This window comes from Crinia signifera, chromosome 2, assembly GCF_055691185.1.
Source record: "Crinia signifera chromosome 2, ASM5569118v1, whole genome shotgun sequence".
NCBI lineage: Eukaryota > Metazoa > Chordata > Amphibia > Anura > Myobatrachidae > Crinia > Crinia signifera.
The window spans coordinates 191,947,077-191,966,488 of record NC_139218.1 but is presented as its reverse complement, the minus strand read 5'-3'; the positions used below and the strand labels follow the sequence as shown (position 1 = coordinate 191,966,488).

The 19,412-nt window shown below is 45.6% G+C and overlaps 1 protein-coding gene across 1 annotated transcript in view; it reads left to right on the top strand.

Annotated features, from left to right (window-relative positions):
* Window positions 1-8,105: 8,105 nt before the first annotated feature.
* LOC146058470 (uncharacterized) overlaps window positions 8,106-19,412 on the top strand; it is a 61,052-nt gene continuing 49,745 nt past the window's right edge. Inside the window, exons 1-2 of the mRNA XM_083170761.1 lie at window positions 8,106-8,129; window positions 10,230-10,304. Of these exons, the coding sequence (XP_083026887.1) occupies window positions 8,106-8,129; window positions 10,230-10,304 (99 nt within the window). The remainder of the gene's footprint in view (window positions 8,130-10,229; window positions 10,305-19,412) is intronic.

Sequence of the window (19,412 nt, the reverse complement as noted above, 5' to 3'; positions counted from 1 at the left end):
CGCGAGATCTCGCTAAAACCGCGAGATCTCCAGCGCAGCCCAAGCCAGACACAGGGCTAGCGTTGTCCCCATAGTGGGGGATAGGACAACGCTAGCCCTGAGCTGGCGAAGCGGCAGGGGCGATATTAACGCCTTGAAGGCTGTTAATACATCGCCCCGGCCGTTAATCCCTGGGGGGGATTGCAGGGACAGCCCCGCCGAGCGTAACTCGGCGGGCTGTCACTAGCGCACGTTAGGTGCGCTAGTAATACATAAGCAAAATCGTAATCCCCCACCCCCCCCAGTTAACCAGCGTTAAGTGCATTTTTGCACTTAACGCTGGTTGATACATCTGCCCCATTGACTGCTGCATTATTACCTTCCACTTAACTGGGTGCTATGGACATCTTCCCATTGGGGCAGATGTACTAAGCCTTAGGTGATAAACTGGACGGTGATAATGCACCAGCTAAACAGCTCCTAACTGTCAAATACAGTCTGGGTTTGGTAACTGGTACCTCTGCGCTATATAATTAAGCAAGACTGACATGGACAATTATTTCACAATATTAGCTGAACAAATACAAATATTTATTATACTGTAACATGAATACATTCAATATGTTAATAGTTTTATGTGCATAAATATAAAAATAATGGTGGATCTGTTTTTGATTATCTCAAATCAAGCATTAATGCGTAGTTGAAATAGATGGTAACCTCCTTTAAACAAGAATGTTAATTGTCCCTGTATTTGGACATGTTATATAGCACTTGGACAGTCCGAGCATAGGGCCCAATTCAGAACTCATTGGTGGGTTGCGAGTTTGCAGCCCGAGAGATTATCGAGCAAATGGGCATATACACGGTTAGTAGTGCGCATGCGCAAGGTCTCCCTGCGAGGTCTTCGCACAATTTGCTGCCAGCATCAGGCTGCCAGTTATCCAATCTCCTCTTGGATTAACTATAGGTTTAAAAAAAAAAAACTTTCAAATCATCAGTAAGTTTCTCAAAAGCAAATTTTTCTCTAATAGGCAAAACCATATTCACTGCAGGTGGGGAAAATGTAACATGTTCAGAGAGTTAGATTTGGGTGGGTTGCAGTGGCTTATCTATAATGGGTACAGTGTGCGCAGGGCACACTGGTTCCTGAGTCCCAGGGGAGCCGACACTGCACACACACTGCACCCATTCTGGTAATACCCTCCAGAGTCCAGCAGCTGCAGGAGCGCAGCAGAAATCAAAGGAAAAATGGCAATCTGCACCTGCCCAGTGGAGCAGTGGAGCACTACAATGCGGAGACCCTACTGCTTTCAGTGCCGCTCCTGGCAGCGAGGAGAGAGCCTGGCGGAGGAGGCTGCACATGGGCCTCTTCCTCTCTTAAGATACCCCTGGTGGGGTGTGTTCAAACTGAAATTGAAATGTAAAAAATAAAGCAGCCAGTATTTACCCTGCACAGAAACAATATAACTCACCCAAATCTAACTCTCATGTTACATCTGCCCCACCTGCAGTGCACATGGTTTTGCCCATTAGAAAAAGATTTTGCTTTTGAGATCCTTACTGAATAACCCCCTATGTCCCCCTATGTCCGAACAATTATATACATTTTCAAGTGCACTGCCAATATGCCAATCTTAATAAATAAACCACTAAGTAAGATCACAATTAATTACTAGTCCTTCAGCCTTTCAACACAGCTTCAACACTGGGGAACACAAGTAGAAATAGGAAAACAAGCATACAGAAAGGCAAATTGTGATTCAACCAGGATAGGATTGTGCCAAGGACATTATTGTGCCAATACACCCAATAATTTAGCACATTAATCAAGTAGCATGTAGCACTGATATAGTTACAGGAGTTACAAACAATCCAAGCTGGTAGGGAAGATAAGAAAGATAAAATCAGGGTGGGCGTAGATTTCATCAACTGTCAATTGTTAACTGAAAAGCAGAAGTAAAGAAACTGTGGCAGACTGATCTTGGCAGGGCATGATGGGACGTGTTGTTCCACTGCAGTAAAGTATGCTGAAAAGTCTGTTCAAGAAAGGTAATTGAAAAAAAGATTTTTCAAGATTCCGAAACTGAGCTTGCAGGCCATTTATTTTATTTACGACACTCACCAGCAAGAACATTGATAAATTATTAATTTATTGCCCCTGCAAATAGAATTACTGAATAGTTTCACCTTTTCCACTTATATTAAATGACCTATGTCTCAATTTTTGCTGAATTTTCCTTCATTTACAAAGGTGCAGTGAGTCCGATGTTTTGGCCCATGTAGATCAATTAATTAAGGTGGAATATCGTAAAGAAGAAACAAGGGGATCCTGTCTATGAATGTTGTTAATCTGCGTAGACTCTCGGATGTGCAGATGTACTGAGCTCAGTCTGTCACACCCAAGATGTTCTCATGCTTTTGCCTGCGCAGAGAGGTAGGTATGTTACCTATAAACCAGCCGCAGCAAGGGGATATGAGTCTCATTCAGATTTGGAGGACAAACCATTGATTGAGAAAGTCGTCCAAGACCTGATGGATGCTTTTTCCTAAACAAACAACTGTGCAGGTCTCTTGGGTCTAGCTATTTCCTACCACACTGATCAGCTATTACCCACCTCAGGGGCAGAGGAATGTGCAGATTCCGTTGACACAGAGAGCTCTCTCATCTGAACAAGTCATACTACAGCCTGAGCTATGTAACCTGAATACAAGAAGCTACTATGTGCAGCTGCGACAGAGGCAGAGGTGCCCACTTGGAATGTCATGATATACAGTAGGAGAGGAATCTGTATCAGACACAGAGTGCACACACTCATCATTACATGACAGTTTTTTTTATCTCTATACTACCATTTATTGATCTAATGTAGCTTTGACATACATTTTTACTACACATTTACATAGCAAACATGGTTGCTATGCTGTCATATTTCTGTTATCAATGACAAGATTTGTAAGTATCTGTCATATTCATTTTGTGTACTTTGTAACATTTTAAGGGACTCTCCCACAATCGGTGTTTTATTTTTACAGTTTGTTGCACATGACCCTTGTTACTTATTTTCAGGGCTGGTCCTAGACCATGTAGGGCCCATGGTGAAGTCCCTTTGGTGCGCCTCTAAAAAAACTCATACTCCCCAAGCTACTTCTCCCTGTCACTCCAGCCTTCTGCCTTTCTAGGCTTCTGTCCCCTGTCACTCCAGCCTACTGTGTTTCCTATCTCCTGCTCAATGTCTGTCCTACCTTCTGCTCCATGTCTTTCCAGCCTCCTGTCACTCCAGCATCCTTCCCTGTCACACCGGTATGCTTCCTCCTGTCACTCAAGTCACCCCAGCATTTTCTTCCCTTGCTATTGTAAACACCTGAAGAGGGGTTACCTTGGATGCGGTGGGGGTTGTGCTTCCCCGATCCCACGGGTTTAAGTCTGGAGTCTTCTCGTGATGCAGGACTGGACACAGGACAATGGACAACAGGATTAGGTTGACCTTTTATTCTAAAACCGGTCACTGCGACCGTCAACCTCTTTCACGTAATGACTTAACAATATTTTCACAACATCACAGTACAATAAAGGCAGTATACCTTAATCTATGCAAAAACAACATGAATATTCCCAGTATACTTAGATAATAACAATGTATCCTCCACCGACTATGGGGTCACTCAGTACCTGGCCTATCGCTGTGGCTTGGAGAGCCAGCACTAACCCCCGCTGGACGGGTCTACTATTTACGTTTGACTGCAGTGATAGGACCAAATGCGAGTGAACCTTACTACACACTGTACATTCACAATTTTATGTCAACAAATCATCATCAAATAAATACACAAGCTAACCCTGCGTACCCGGGTGCACCCTCTGTTACTTTAAGACCGGTCAGTCCTGTGATAGGGCCTATACATAGGACTTAAGGTAATTGATTACTTTTCTCGTGGATCCTATAGGGGGTCGCAATTTGGTGCTTGGCCCACCAGGTGGCGGTATTGGTCCACAGGCAGATCCTTCTCAGTCACTGGTAGGGGTAGTTGGCAATAAGGCAAGGAGGCCCGGGAGCCCTTATAGTCGCTTATGTTTCCTTGCGTAAATGAACGTGACAAGTGGGGCTTCAGTAAGGGTGCAGACTAAAACAGTTAGAGTCATCCTACAAATCTATAGTGGGTGCAGTTAAGTGGCTACACAGCCCAACAACTTACGCAGGTACTGTTGCAGTGGGCAGGTCTCTTCCTCTCTTCACAATATACGGGGGTGTCAGTATCACTTGCCCCAGGGGCAGACTTACGTTTGGGAGGCACTTCCTGTGCTGATTTGAAGTGAATCACTCCGGCGCTGTGCAGTCTTCAGGAGCCACACTCCTTGTGGTGTCCTGGCGGCAACTGGTTCCCATGATGACCTGCAAGGGCCACAGGCCTCTCCGATGGCCCGGAGCTGCTGGCTGCTGGGGGAAGGTCAGCGGGGGTCACGCAACACGCGCGCCCCGGCCTCCGGCTGTCTGTTGTGCAGGGGGGTCAGCGGGGGTCACGCAACACGCGCACCCCGTCTCTCTGCTGTGGCGTAGTGCTGGGGAGGTCAGCGGGGGTCACCTCCGTCCAGCCCGCTTCTCCGTGCCCGGCTGGAAGGTGTCAAGGCGCGCCGCGTCTTCTCTCGCTCTCCTCTCCTGGAGGTCGGCGGGGGTCACCCGACGCAGACGCGTCTCCGGGTGTTTTGTGCGGCTGCGGCAGGCACTTCACTCGGCCTGTCTCCTCCACGCTGCTGCTGGGCTGCCCTCTTGCTGCGCTTCCTCCCTCGCACGTGAGTCCACCCTGCCCCTTCCTCCTACCACGCTGCTCCTATATTCCGCCCCTTCCTCCTCTTCCCCTGCCAGTCACTCCGCCCGTCACTGGGGGTTAACCCCTTCACTGTCCTGGGGCTTACATCCGCCCATACTTTTTCGTGGTCGTGTCCTCACGCCACACTATCGGAGACACAAGTCCAAACCGTTCAAAAGTTCTGAATCAATAAAGTCTCTTTCATAGTCTACATACTTTCAGTAAGAAGGGCAACCTATTAACCGTTATCACAGCAAAATTATTAAGCGAACAACCTACACATACATATTTTGCATAACATTAGAACGGCATTATACATAACGGTAGGACACATTTAGATACAATGCTGATAGTGCCCTAGGGCATGGGACTTAAATTTTGCGACCATGCTGGTAGTGTACCCACAACACAGTTGGGCCTCGTCTGGTATTCCGCCTCCGTGGACTTCGACCACTGCCCTCGGTTTCTTGGTGACCATGTAGGGCTCGGCCTCCCAGGTATGGCGGACTCTACGCCGTGGACGTCTGTTAACCATAGGGGTGCGGTAATTCCACTCCTCTTCAGCGACCGGCTTCTGTCCTCTATTGGCGGGGACGAGGTTCACTTCTGAGAATGAATGTTGCGAGACTGGCCTGAGGGAAATCGACGCCGCCATCTGTCCACTTTGACGCCGATGAGCACGCCTGCGGAAGGGATACCTGTCGAGGTCCGGACGGTTTCTTCTCGCTGGCAGCCCACCTGGACCAGTCACGTCCACCGCCTTGGCACCCTTTTCCTCCTCTACCACGTCGAACTCCACCGTCTCGCCTTCTCTGAGACTGTACGAAGATCTCCGCGAGTGGCTCCTCCTAAGGGCTGTCCGGTGGACAAAAATGTCATCCCTCGTGTCGTTCCGGTTGATGAAGCCATACCCCCTTCGGACGTTAAACCACTTGACCGTCCCTTGGGTACGCGGGGCCAGCACTCTCTCGCCCACTTGGCTCCCCTGGACACAGATGATATGCTGTTGGGTGAACTCTCCAGCCTGGTCTTGGTTAACTGGTTCTTGCTTTAACGCTGCAATCAGCTCCTCAGGGCAATTCCTTAATATGTTCATGCCCAGGATGATGGGGGCGACTCTTCCTTCCCCACAGGTGATCACTAAATACCCCTGCCTGGGTAGCCATGTTCGTCCAATCTGTAAATCGGCTTCCCAGTACCCGTTGCAGATGACCTCGCGGCCATTGGCAGCGACCACCTTCACCTGAGTGGGGGGCTGTCTGAGCGGTACTTCTTTCCCCCAATACTTTTGGAGAGTGGGTAGCTGTATCATGGATACCTGTGACCCAGTGTCGATCGTGGCCACTGCCTCTATCCCATCGATCACCACTGGGATCCTCGGGCATTGTCCTACATATTGGGCCCACCATTCCTCCGGGTCTGAGTCTACTCCCGGCGTTCTCCCCGAGGTTCGGCCCTCTCCCTCGGGGCATTGGAGTTTAAATGGTCGGGTGAGATGCAGCTTCTCTCGACGTGCCCGGCCTCCTGACAGTGGCGACAGATGGGTCGACCTTGATGGTCAAATTGGTCCGAGGCTCGCCTCCCATATTCCCGAGGCGGGTCCCATCGCCTCCGGTTTGACGGCTGCCTTTCCGCCCTCCATCTGGCTTCCTCGTGGTCCGACGTGGTCTGTTGCACCAGCTGGCGTATGTCCCGCTGCATAGCTGCCATCCCGAGGGCCAGGTCTTCCACCTGACGTTGGAGGGCCTGCTTTGAATCATCCGCTGGTGATTGGCCACCCTGACTGGCTGGGCCCTTCAGTCGGCCGACTTGTTCCGAACTCGAGGCTACGGCTCCTCGGGCCCCCACCACCTCCGGGTATTCCACCTCGGGGTCCACGTGGTTCCCGACGGTCAAGATGGCGGCGTTCTTAAAATCAGCAAAGGACTTCCCCGACATCTGCATCCTTAGGAGTCGCAGTTGGGTCTTAATGTTGGAGTTCGACACCCCTTCCACGAATTGGAGTGTGAGCGCCTCATCACTGTTACGCACCTCATCCTTGTCGGCCGCTTGGATGAGCCTCAGGGTCTTTTGTAGACTTATGGCGAAGTCCCGGAGGGTTTCGCCTGGTCGCTGTTTCCGACCGTAGAGTTGCATCTTCAACTCTGGGAGGGTGGCAGTCTCGAAGATCGTGGCTAGCCGTTCCAAGATCTGGTCGGTGTCCTTCCTTTGGTCGTCCTCCCATGATTCGACCTCGCTGAGGGCCGAGCCCGTGAGTTGGCCGATGAGGATCTGTACCCTCTGCTCTTCTCTCGGGGTGTAGAGCTGGGCCATAGACTTCATCTGGTTCTTGAAGGCTGTGAATGTGGCACCCTTGTTGGGGTCCCCACTGTATGTCAACATCCATGGAGCCCCGAAGTAGTAGGGTAGTGTAATGGGAGCGTGAGATCCCGTCGCGGGTGCAGGTACTACCACTGGGGCGGCCACCTGTGGTTCGGCGTTGGGGGGCACAAGGGGTGCCTGCCCGCCCCCGGCCTGTGGGGTGTCCATCCTGGGATCGGATTATACTCCGCGTCGACTTAATCCTGTTCGTGACGCCAGAGAATTGTAAACACCTGAAGAGGGGTTACCTTGGATGCGGTGGGGGTTGTGCTTCCCCGATCCCACGGGTTTAAGTCTGGAGTCTTCTCGTGATGCAGGACTGGACACAGGACAATGGACAACAGGATTAGGTTGACCTTTTATTCTAAAACCGGTCACTGCGACCGTCAACCTCTTTCACGTAATGACTTAACAATATTTTCACAACATCACAGTACAATAAAGGCAGTATACCTTAATCTATGCAAAAACAACATGAATATTCCCAGTATACTTAGATAATAACAATGTATCCTCCACCGACTATGGGGTCACTCAGTACCTGGCCTATCGCTGTGGCTTGGAGAGCCAGCACTAACCCCCGCTGGACGGGTCTACTATTTACGTTTGACTGCAGTGATAGGACCAAATGCGAGTGAACCTTACTACACACTGTACATTCACAATTTTATGTCAACAAATCATCATCAAATAAATACACAAGCTAACCCTGCGTACCCGGGTGCACCCTCTGTTACTTTAAGACCGGTCAGTCCTGTGATAGGGCCTATGCATAGGACTTAAGGTAATTGATTACTTTTCTCGTGGATCCTATAGGGGGTCGCAATTTGGTGCTTGGCCCACCAGGTGGCGGTATTGGTCCACAGGCAGATCCTTCTCAGTCACTGGTAGGGGTAGTTGGCAATAAGGCAAGGAGGCCCGGGAGCCCTTATAGTCGCTTATGTTTCCTTGCGTAAATGAACGTGACAAGTGGGGCTTCAGTAAGGGTGCAGACTAAAACAGTTAGAGTCATCCTACAAATCTATAGTGGGTGCAGTTAAGTGGCTACACAGCCCAACAACTTACGCAGGTACTGTTGCAGTGGGCAGGTCTCTTCCTCTCTTCACAATATACGGGGGTGTCAGTATCACTTGCCCCAGGGGCAGACTTACGTTTGGGAGGCACTTCCTGTGCTGATTTGGAGTGAATCACTCCGGCGCTGTGCAGTCTTCAGGAGCCACACTCCTTGTGGTGTCCTGGCGGCAACTGGTTCCCATGATGACCTGCAAGGGCCACAGGCCTCTCCGATGGCCCGGAGCTGCTGGCTGCTGGGGGAAGGTCAGCGGGGGTCACGCAACACGCGCGCCCCGGCCTCCGGCTGTCTGTTGTACAGGGGGGTCAGCGGGGGTCACGCAACACGCGCGCCCCGTCTCTCTGCTGTGGCGTAGTGCTGGGGAGGTCAGCGGGGGTCACCTCCGTCCAGCCCGCTTCTCCGTGCCCGGCTGGAAGGTGTCAAGGCGCGCCGCGTCTTCTCTCGCTCTCCTCTCCTGGAGGTCGGCGGGGGTCACCCGACGCAGACGCGTCTCCGGGTGTTTTGTGCGGCTGCGGCAGGCACTTCACTCGGCCTGTCTCCTCCACGCTGCTGCTGGGCTGCCCTCTTGCTGCGCTTCCTCCCTCGCACGTGAGTCCACCCTGCCCCTTCCTCCTACCACGCTGCTCCTATATTCCGCCCCTTCCTCCTCTTCCCCTGCCAGTCACTCCGCCCGTCACTGGGGGTTAACCCCTTCACTGTCCTGGGGCTTACACTATCTTCCAGACTTTCTCTTTGACACCCTGCTGCATGCTTGTTTTCCCTGTGCCCATATGAGCCAGTATAAGCCTGGGACTAAGGGGCAGATTTATTAAGCTTGGAGAAGAGATAAACTGGAGATAAAGCGAAGAAAAGGTAAAAGGAGATAAAGCACCAGCCAATCAGCTGTGTTTGAAAAAGACAGTTGGGAGTTGATTGGCTGGTGCTTTATCTCCTTTTACCTTTTCTCCGCTTTATCTCCAGTTTATCTCTTCTCCAAGCTTAATAAATCTGCCCCTGAGTGTGCTACCTTGGCACCCTAGGTGCAATTTAAAGAGGGGGCTGTGGCAAAATCAAATACAATGTGTGACATGCTATCAATCTATATGTGCTTGTTAAACCCAAGTATCATCATTCTTGAGTAGGGACAAACTATATATCTGGAAACTCCCACCCCCCTACATACATACACACACACACACACACACACACACACACACACTACACACTTTAGCACTTTTACCTGGAACCTCCCCCTGTGTGGAATAATTATTGCCATAAAGTGCTTTATTATGCACGCCCAATATGCTATTATTTCCTCAACTGAATGTCCAACCCACCAGATTAGCTAAAATTCTAATTAGCTACTGACAGCTGTAAATGGTGGTATTAATCTCTTTTGTCTGAATCATTGTAAGTGGGTCTGAATATATTGTAATAGATTAGTATGGTGGCCTATCCATTATCAATTGTCCCCTTATCATTAAGATGAGTTGCGTCAGTGGATTCTAAAATAGGGCAATTCAATAATGCCATCTGAAGATGGGGGAAAATCAGCTATGTCTGTGCAGTGCCATTGCAATACCTTTGCAACATTTGGCCACTACCACTGCTATAGTCTCCGCAGACCCCATACAGGTCAGAGATGTGCAGTTTAGGTGAGGCAGAGCCTCACCTGTCATACTAAAATGAAAATAGCAAATGTTTCCACTGATTTGTGCTATGACCAGTTATACAATGTGCTACTATTATCAATGCAGTATGACAGGTGCCAACCGTGCAGCACTCCACTGCAAATAAAACAAAGGAGAGGCAGAAATGAGCTCTGCCTCCCATCAAAAATCTTATTACTGATACCCATTGGTGTCCTGGAGAAAATCGCCCTGTTTTTTTTTCTTGTTCTGTATTACAGCCCATTGCCCACCAGGTGATGATGCAGTCAAATAAATTACTACAACATTTGGTGTCTTTATTTATCTTGTTTTTATTGTAATGTCAGTCTAACCCATGGGTATCTTTGTGTCTGTTCTAGGTACTGTCCATACTTTTCTGCCAGGGTGCGGTAAACAAAGAGAGTATATCAGATGAGAAGCTGATAAAGAACCAGGTATGCCCAAGTTGTACTAGGCACACCCATTACACCTCACCACCCTGGTGTACCACATATTGCCAGCGGCTGCATCTTTGGACAAAGTATCACTGGCCCAGCAGCTTAGTTACTACAGTTATTCCAATCAACTATAAGTTAGTTCAGAGGCCTGGTGGTGACACTGACATGCATACAAAGCTGTATTGAGCAAAGCATCGAATTGCAAATGCCGGCAGGATGCATCTATTTAAAAGAGACGTCTCCTGCTACATTGGCATCGTTTCAGGACACTAACAAAGATGCAGCATTGATTTGAACTGCATCTATCTCTGAATCAGGCCCAACAAGTTTTTGGCAATCTAGCAGGACTGTAAATGATACAAACAGCATACCAGAGTTACAATGACATTGTGCAGTGTGACAGAAATAAAATGCAAAACTTAGATTAAATGAAAATAATCATAAAGTGGCAGCATAAAAACTGCACAGGCAAATGAGTACATACTGTAAGTGGTACAAATGAAGACTAGTATTTTTAGTTTATTGAACATAGATATGGATAACTTTATTTGCAATGGATGGGATGTGGAAATAATGTTATTTCTACGGTGAAACCGCGGAGTAGAGAGTTTTTTAAGAAATAACAAAACTTTTTTTCTCAATAAGAACTGTATTAGGCAGTAGTAAAAGGAAATCTGAAGAAAAACGCGTAGGCAGCAAAAATTTGGATTTTGTAATGATTTCTTATGTAAATTATGCAACATCTATGGACTGGGATGTAAAGGGAAAACGTCGGACAATATAATGTCACTGTATAAAGCCACTGTAATGGAGTGCGTCTTTTATACTCTGAATGCAAATCGAATCTGACTTCTTGTGAGATTTAGACCAGAAAGCGTCTGACTTTTTCAGACCAACTGAAATGCATTTTTTAGTATATCAGTTGTGCGGTGTGAGAGAAAGGTCAAGGCCATTCCTTCTCCCAATATATTTATGTTGCCCATTTGTATATGTACTATGTGTTTCCTGAAATTGTGTACTTGTAATTGACTACATCATTCGAGTTGTATGTTTAACATGGGGGAAACATCTTGATCCAAATTTTTACTGAGCTCTTGTTCTGAGTAGAAAACATTATTTTCATGAAATTGAATACTAATGTATTGGCAAAGTTTGCAAAATGTGCAAATTTTGTGGAAAAATCAGACATTTCACAAACTCTGTTCCCTTTACATCCTGGCCATGATCTCCAACAGCAGTGTGTAGATTATCATTGTGCAGCTAAACGAAGCCACTATAAATATAATTATCTGTCACAGTATATTGTTCCTCACATCACTAGTGAACTATGACTTGTGCTGTGTACACACAGTACAATCCAGCATGAGATTATGACTATATAGTCAAAATCGCATGCAGATTGCAAGCAGATTGTATACAGATCGCACAGGTTTTTTACCTTGCGATCACGATGCACGCTCCCGTGACAGCACAAATCAAAACCCAGGTAGACAGGGCAGCAATGACTATATAGTGCGAATCGAATGTAGATAGCATGAATTGTATGTAAAAAGTACAGAGTTAGCAAAGATTGTATAGCAGTCGAATCTTAATTCGTATAGCAAGGGAATCTCACAGTGTGTACACACCATTGGACAGCAGGACCCCCCTAGGCCATGAACAGCCAGAGTGACCTGGCAAGGGAGGGCCCATGCTCCAACTCCTAGCCCCCAGCCTCACTGACTCTTTCTGGTGTGTTCAAACTGATTGCAGCATTGCTATCAGGACTGAATTAGGCCCAATGTGTGTACAAGAAAAGACAGTATAAGGACCAGATCTCACTAGTGAGATTGGACCAGGGGCGCTTAACAGGGGTGGTCAGTCCTGTACAGTAGAACATAAAAAATAAGAAGAATAAGCAGCGCTAAAAACTTTATCAGACTGGGTGATCTATCACAAATACATGTATTAAGTATACGAAAGTTGACTGAATAGCCAGCATTTAATATGAACATAAAAACAGATAAAATAGATTATTGGTTTTTAATATTCCCCACCAACCGTTTTGTTATGGGTGTCCTGGAGAGTCCTTACTTATGGTCCCATAGATGGTGAAGTAAATCCCCAAGTGGTCATCCAAAGCGAGAACAAATAAGGTGCAGATTTTGCCAGGAGTGGCCCAGGATGGCACAAATAACCAGCTCCTACCATAGATCCTTTTGCAGGAAAAAAAGTCCTTGACCTCCAATGAAATAGAGTGGATGATTATTTGTATCCAAATTGTCCAAGGTATCCAAAGTATGTCCAGATGGGGAGGTTATGGTCTGCAATCCAGGAACACAAGGTTGGGGGAGATAGCAATGTCCTCCTTACGCATTTCACTAGGCCTGGTAGCTTTATCAAAGGTTCTTTGAGTAAAACTTTATTATGCACACACTAATTATACAACTATACTCACATATCCAGGCTCCAGCGTTGTCTCCGTCTATCCCCTCCGTCTCAAAATCACCTTATTTGTTCTCCCTCCGGATGCCCACTCTGGGATTTACTTCACCATCTATAGGCCCATAAGTAAGGACTCTCCAGGACACCCATAACAAAATGGTTGGTGGGGAATATTAAAAATCAGTAATCTATTTTATCTGTTTTAATTTCACATGTTCATATTATATGCTGGCTATTCAGTCAATTTTAGTATACTTAATACATGTACAGGTTGAGTATCCCGTATCCAAAATGCTCGGGACCAGGAGAATTTTGGATAACGGATTATTCTGTATTTTGGAATATTTTAATATTTCAATGATGTATTTTTAAGTATCTTGCATTTATGCTGTATAAACACATCAAACACATGAAATGCACACAAATATATTTTATTTGTTCAAAAAACAAGGTTTCAAAACATGAAACAAAATTTGTGTACTATCTCAGATATTGAATTTGAATGCCAAGCAATCATTGTCTTGTACATATATAGTGGCAGTTACATATCATGTCACCAGTAGTGCTGTTACAAATGTCCCCAGTGAGTTTTAGCAAAGAAAAAAAATTTTTGTCACTTTCTGGAATGTATGGTTTTTGGAATAATTCGGATAACGGATATTCGGATACGGGATACTCAACCTGTATTTGTGATAGATCACCCAGTCTGACAAAGTTTTTAGCGCTGCTTATTCTTGTACTTTTTTATGTTCCAATGTGTGTACAGGCTTGAGAATGTTTGAAGAGAATGAAGAGTTTTTGTGCACACCAGCGGAGACCCAGTATTTAACCAGAGGAGGGGTTTTATTGAATATAAAGAAGGTACAGCCTAACGATTATACACACTGATAGATGGAGAAGAGCTTGAGCAGAGCAGAGTGTCATACAACTGTATTTAAGCACTGAATAGCAGTACAGGATGCTCTAACTTTTTCTGCAACAGTAGGTAATCACAGATCTCACTTAAACTAAATGGAAAACTACTGTGGAACTCTCACACAGTCCCAAGATGACTCTGCATATACTCATCACTAGCATCAGTGTCCATCTTGATACCTGGAATGAAGCTTCCATTGAGGGACATCTAGCAACATGGAGTCTGTGCAGTATCAAACTCCACTTTCAATATTCACAGTCAAGTGCATGTACCTAAAGGCATACGTAACTATGTTGCATCTAAACTGAAGGAACTGAAGAGACACTACTTGCTAGAAATAGGATGTTGATTGAGGTGGTATCATCAGACAACTCTGCTTATTGGCAAATTCTTAAATTTTTCCCTGCACAATGTATGACCTTAGGGCTTAATTCATGATTATACACAATGTCTATGTTTTCACAATAGAGGTATTATCAGCAGACTCTGCTGCAATCATACTACTATGCATGTGTCAAGGTACTGTATCTTTGCAATTGCACACACACTGAGTGATTAATAGGCTAGGGATCATTAGGAGGAGCTAACGTAGGAGTGGTGGCACAAATTCTGGAAGATCATTTTGAGGCGTGTATCTGTCTTCAACTGTAACCATGTACTTAGAAACATAGCGTCAGTCTTGCTACTGCCACGGCCAGTCTGTGCAGTCAGGTCAACCCTAGGGGTGACATTTAATAGGATGCCTGAATTTGCATATTTAATGAGATGTGAATTTGTGGCAAAAAAATGCAATATGGTACGATAAGGTGTGATTTTTTTTCATGAAAATATGCAAATTTTAGTCTTGAAAATGTGCGAATTTTATTAGTGTACAGCAGATTTCTTATTCAGCCTGGGATAGTTTAATGTGACCAATAACTGTGGATAAAGTGTCTCAGATAATCAAAAAGTTAAAACCATTGAAGGCTTCGGGGACCGATGGGTTTTCAGGGGAATTTGACAAAATTTTGATAAGATTAGTAAACCCTTTGCGGAGGCATTTAATACTATATTGAAGGGTACCCCACTACCTTTATATTTTAACTCGGCCATTGTTAAGGTGTTACCGAAACCGGGTCATGACATGGAGGAGTCTGGATCATATAGGTCCATATCAATTCTCAATAATGTCTACAAACTATTGACAAAAATCATGTCAGAGAGACTTAAGTTTATTTTACCAAGGGTAGTCTCTGTTGATCAAACTTGTTTTATTTTTGTGCGCCACTCAGTGCGTAAAGTTTTGGCAGTGGTCCAGCACTTGGAGTAGATTAGTGGTTGCGGGGACCATGTGATAATGTCCATGGATGCTGAAAAAGCTTTTGATTTGGTCACCTGGGATCAACTGTTTGAATCCCTAAGTATCTTTGGATTTCCGCGTGAATTTGTGGAACTCCTACGTCTGCTTTACCATAACCCACAGACATTGGCGGATTCAGGGGGGGGGGCACCCAGACACGTTCCCCCTGTCATTTTGTAGCTGAGGACCAGGACTTTCCAATGAGCCCAGCCCTGTGTCACTATGCCCCGTGTCACTATCCCCCCCGAGAACCAAAGATATCGCCTGGCAAAGCAGTAAAGTTTTTCCCCATAGGATAATATTGGACCCGTTAATTCCGACCCCCACCTGGTTCCAACGGCTGCCATTCCCCTTCCCCCCTGGCATCACAGAAGCTTGTGGTTGTTCTCATTCGGTTCCAAATCACTGGGCCTTCAATATGAGATATAGTGGGTAAACCGATTTTTTTATTTTTGAAATGTAATTTAATGGCTGTTCATGTTCTTTGAAGGCAAATTACCCTTGAAACAAACATTCCAGTTTCTCTGGACCAACATCATTCAAAGCCCACTTAAAAGTTCTTCATTATGATACTTGTCTTATGTAAATGGGTCAGTTGGTTCCGGAGATATAGCTGGTTAAATTAGATAACTGGTTAAAGGGACTAGGCTAGTGTAAAAGGGGCCAACTTTGGGAATGCCTTTTCTGGTGTGAGAGGGGTATTATTTTAATACAGCCAGGCTCTGCCACTGTCAGTGGCTGTCACTTCTGCCTGGCGGCGGCTGTCCCCCATTTATCGTGAGCATGTATTCCCCCTTGGCAATGAGCATGTAATCCCACATGACAACGAGCATGGAACCTCTGGCAATGAGCATGGAACCCTTGGCAATGAGCATGTAGATAAGCAGCACTTATGTAGCATAATTTTTAATAGGCATTATGGTGTTTGGCATAATACATAATGGACATAATGATGTGTAACTTAACGTGAAATGGACATTATGGTGTAAATGTGTAATGTGCGCCTTTGGTGGACAATGTCCCTGTTTATGAAGCATATTGTGAATTTTGGCTTAATCTATGTGGCATTATGTGAATTCTGGCTCAATCCATTTGGCATTATGTGAATTTTGGCTCAATCCGTGTGGCATTATGTGAATTTTGGCTCAATCCGTGTGGCATTATGTGAATTTTGGCTCAATCCGTGTGGCATTATGTGAATTTTGGCTCAATCTGTGTGGCATTATGCGAATTTTGGCTCAATCCGTGTGGCATTATGCGAATTTTGGCTCAATCCGTGTGGCATTAGGTTTGACACAATCCATATGGCATCATGTGTATTGGGCAAGTATAATGGGGTCTAGTATTTTGTTGCATAATATGTAGAAGTTGTATATGGTGTGGTACACTACACTCAAGGACATGCCACCTGTTGAGTGGTCACACCCCCTTTCCCAGAATGGGCCTCCAGCGCACGCACAACTACATCCTTCACTTTTGTCGCCATGGTGGGCCTGCGTACTTTAAATGCCAGTGCCTTTTTTAAATCCCATTCCCACCCTCTCTCTGCCGCTCTCTTAGCATGTACACTGGCACCACTAACGCCGCCCCTCCCCCATCAGAACCCTCTTTTATCATGCCCCCCCCCCCCCTGTCATTTTATCCTGGATCCGCCCCTGCTCACAGACACAAGTAGCATGTAATGGCTATATATCCTCATACTTCCAGATCCAAAAGGGGACCAGACACGTTTCCCCTCTGCTATTTGCACTGGCACTGAAGCCACTAGCTATAGCAATCCGCTCACATCTGTCATATAGCCACTAGCTATAGAAATCCGCTCACATCTGTCATTCAGGGGAATTACGGTTGGCTCTACTACCCTTGAACTGTGTCTGTTTGCAGACAATATGCTATTGTTTGCATCACATTTGCCCTCCTCTCTCCCGACAGACTTGAATCTATTATAGGAATTTGGATCATTTGCAGGCTATAAAGTTAACCTCCATAATTCTGAGGTTCTTCTAGTATCTCCACCATCTGCGCTTGGGCCCTCATGTCACTTCTCTCACAATTTAAAATCAATACCCAATCCATAAAATACTTGGGAATTAATATCCAGAGTAAACTGTCTAAGTTATACAAGAGTAATTTTGGCACCATTATCACCGGCATTTTGAAACAACTCGAAGCATAAAGATTTCTCCCTCTGCCCCTGATGGGAAGAGCGACGGTACTGCAATGCATTTTATTCCCGAAACTTTCAGATTGCATTCAGATAATACCTATTAGATTATCTAAAATGGACGTAGAAAGGGTTACTGCTGCATTTTTTAGATTTATTTGGCTAGGAAAAAAACTTGTATCTGCAGGTTACAAGGGCTTGGGAATTCCCCTCCTGGTAGCTTTCACTCATTCAGTTTTCTTGAGGTATATCATGGATTTGCTACAGGGCACTGACAGCTATACCCATAAATCTCTTGATGCTGAATTGTTCCCTACATTTTCTACAGCTGCGCTACTGCATGTCCCTAAGACATCTCTACCTCCTCTGGCCATGCGTGATGTATTGTTCACTGACACATACAGTACCTGGTTTGGCTTGCTATAGATAAAAAATTGGTCCATAGACATAGTGTGATGCAATATACCATGTTTTGGGGTAATGCCAATTTTGTACCTGGCATTTCCATGTCACCATACCTCACAGGGAAGGAAAAGGGTCTCTCAGCTATAAGAAATGTATTTGACCCGGGCGGGGGTATGCTTTCATTTCAAGATCTGGTTTCCAAGTTTTCCACCAGTAATAGTTTTTTTATGTATTTACAAATTAGGCATTATATACGAACCATGCATCCTCCTATGGTGAGGGAGAGTACCCAGGACCTGTTGCACACTATTTTCATACTCTGTTCCATTGGTCCTTACAGAATTCGTTATATTTACTCAAATATCCTCCCGGTAGATCCTGATACTATATGGTTAAAGGCAATGGCCCTTTGGCAAACTGATATCCCATTGGTCCCCTCTCCTGATGTCTTACTTAGATAAAACAATGAAAATTCTACACTCTGCAATGCTACAAGAGGTGCATTTCAAAATCCTGCACCGAGCCTACATCTCACAGGTGCAGCGTAAACACTTTGTGCCTGGGGAGATGGGCCTATATTTGAAATGTAGAAGTATTCACTCATCATTTTATCACATTATGTGGGATTGTGGTAGATTAAGAAAATTCTGGGATAGAGTGATGGGATTTATTAATGTGATTTGCCATTAGCAATTGACAAAAGACCGGATTGCTATGCAATTTGCTAACTTCTCCCTCTGGAACCTGAGGGGCCATACGACGGAATTGGTCCCTTTTTTGACCATAGTGGTCACAGTTGCCAAAAACGTTATATTACGGTCCTGGACGTCATCCTCACCGCCGTTCCTGTCTTTAGTTAAGGCAGAGTTGATGAAACTGCTTTACTTTGATAGACAGGCAACCCTGCCTGATATTGAGAATGGGTTAAAAGTTTTCATAGGAAATGGGGAGTGTTTATCAACTCATTGGATATTTATATTAAGGCACAAAAAAAATAAAAAATTTGAGGGCACTACCTGATGTTTGCTTTGTTCAATAACCTGAGACATCCTGAAGGGACTTCTGCTGGGGAAGGGTGCTATTTGCACATGTACTTAATCTTTTCTTTCTTGTTATAATTTTGTATATTTATTTTGGAAAAATGGTAATGTGCCGACTGCTTTTGAGCTGGACTTGAAATTGTTTCTTGCACCAATGTATGCTATGAAACGCATACTTTGTCCATATTTTTGTACTACCGCGATTTCTCAATAAAAAATTGTGTTAAAAAAAAGATAACTGTGCAAATAATGACAGCACCCCTGTAATTTCAAACACACGTACAGTAATACATGGGGGAGCAGTGGTATTATCGCACATACCATGTCTCCCCCATAACAACCATATAATCCATCTTTCCATACTTGCTTACACTGCCAGAAAGGCTGGGAGGCTCACAAAAAATCAGGTGGCCCTGGAAAGGTGGGCAAGTCTCCTATATCCCTCCGCCCTCTGCACCCGGTCCTTGGGCACTAGTGAGCGGAACAATGGGGACCCAATGATGTAATTGGAGCTGAATTGCATCATTGTAGCCCTGCATCCGCTATTCAGTTTTTATGGTTCTGTATAGCGAGGGCGAGCCACGATGATGCATTCACGTGGAGGGAAAAAGTCACGGTAATGCATTAATGTGGTCACGCCCCAGTCAGCCCACCTTTCCACAGGCGACATCCCATTCAAACTGATCTGTCTTCCCCCTCCCAGGGGAAGGGGCAGAAAAGTAGGCAAGTATGCCTCTACCATACAGAGCTTTGCTAATCATTTTATGTCACACGACAATTATTGTGTAAATGTGCCCATACACTAGCCGATTCACAT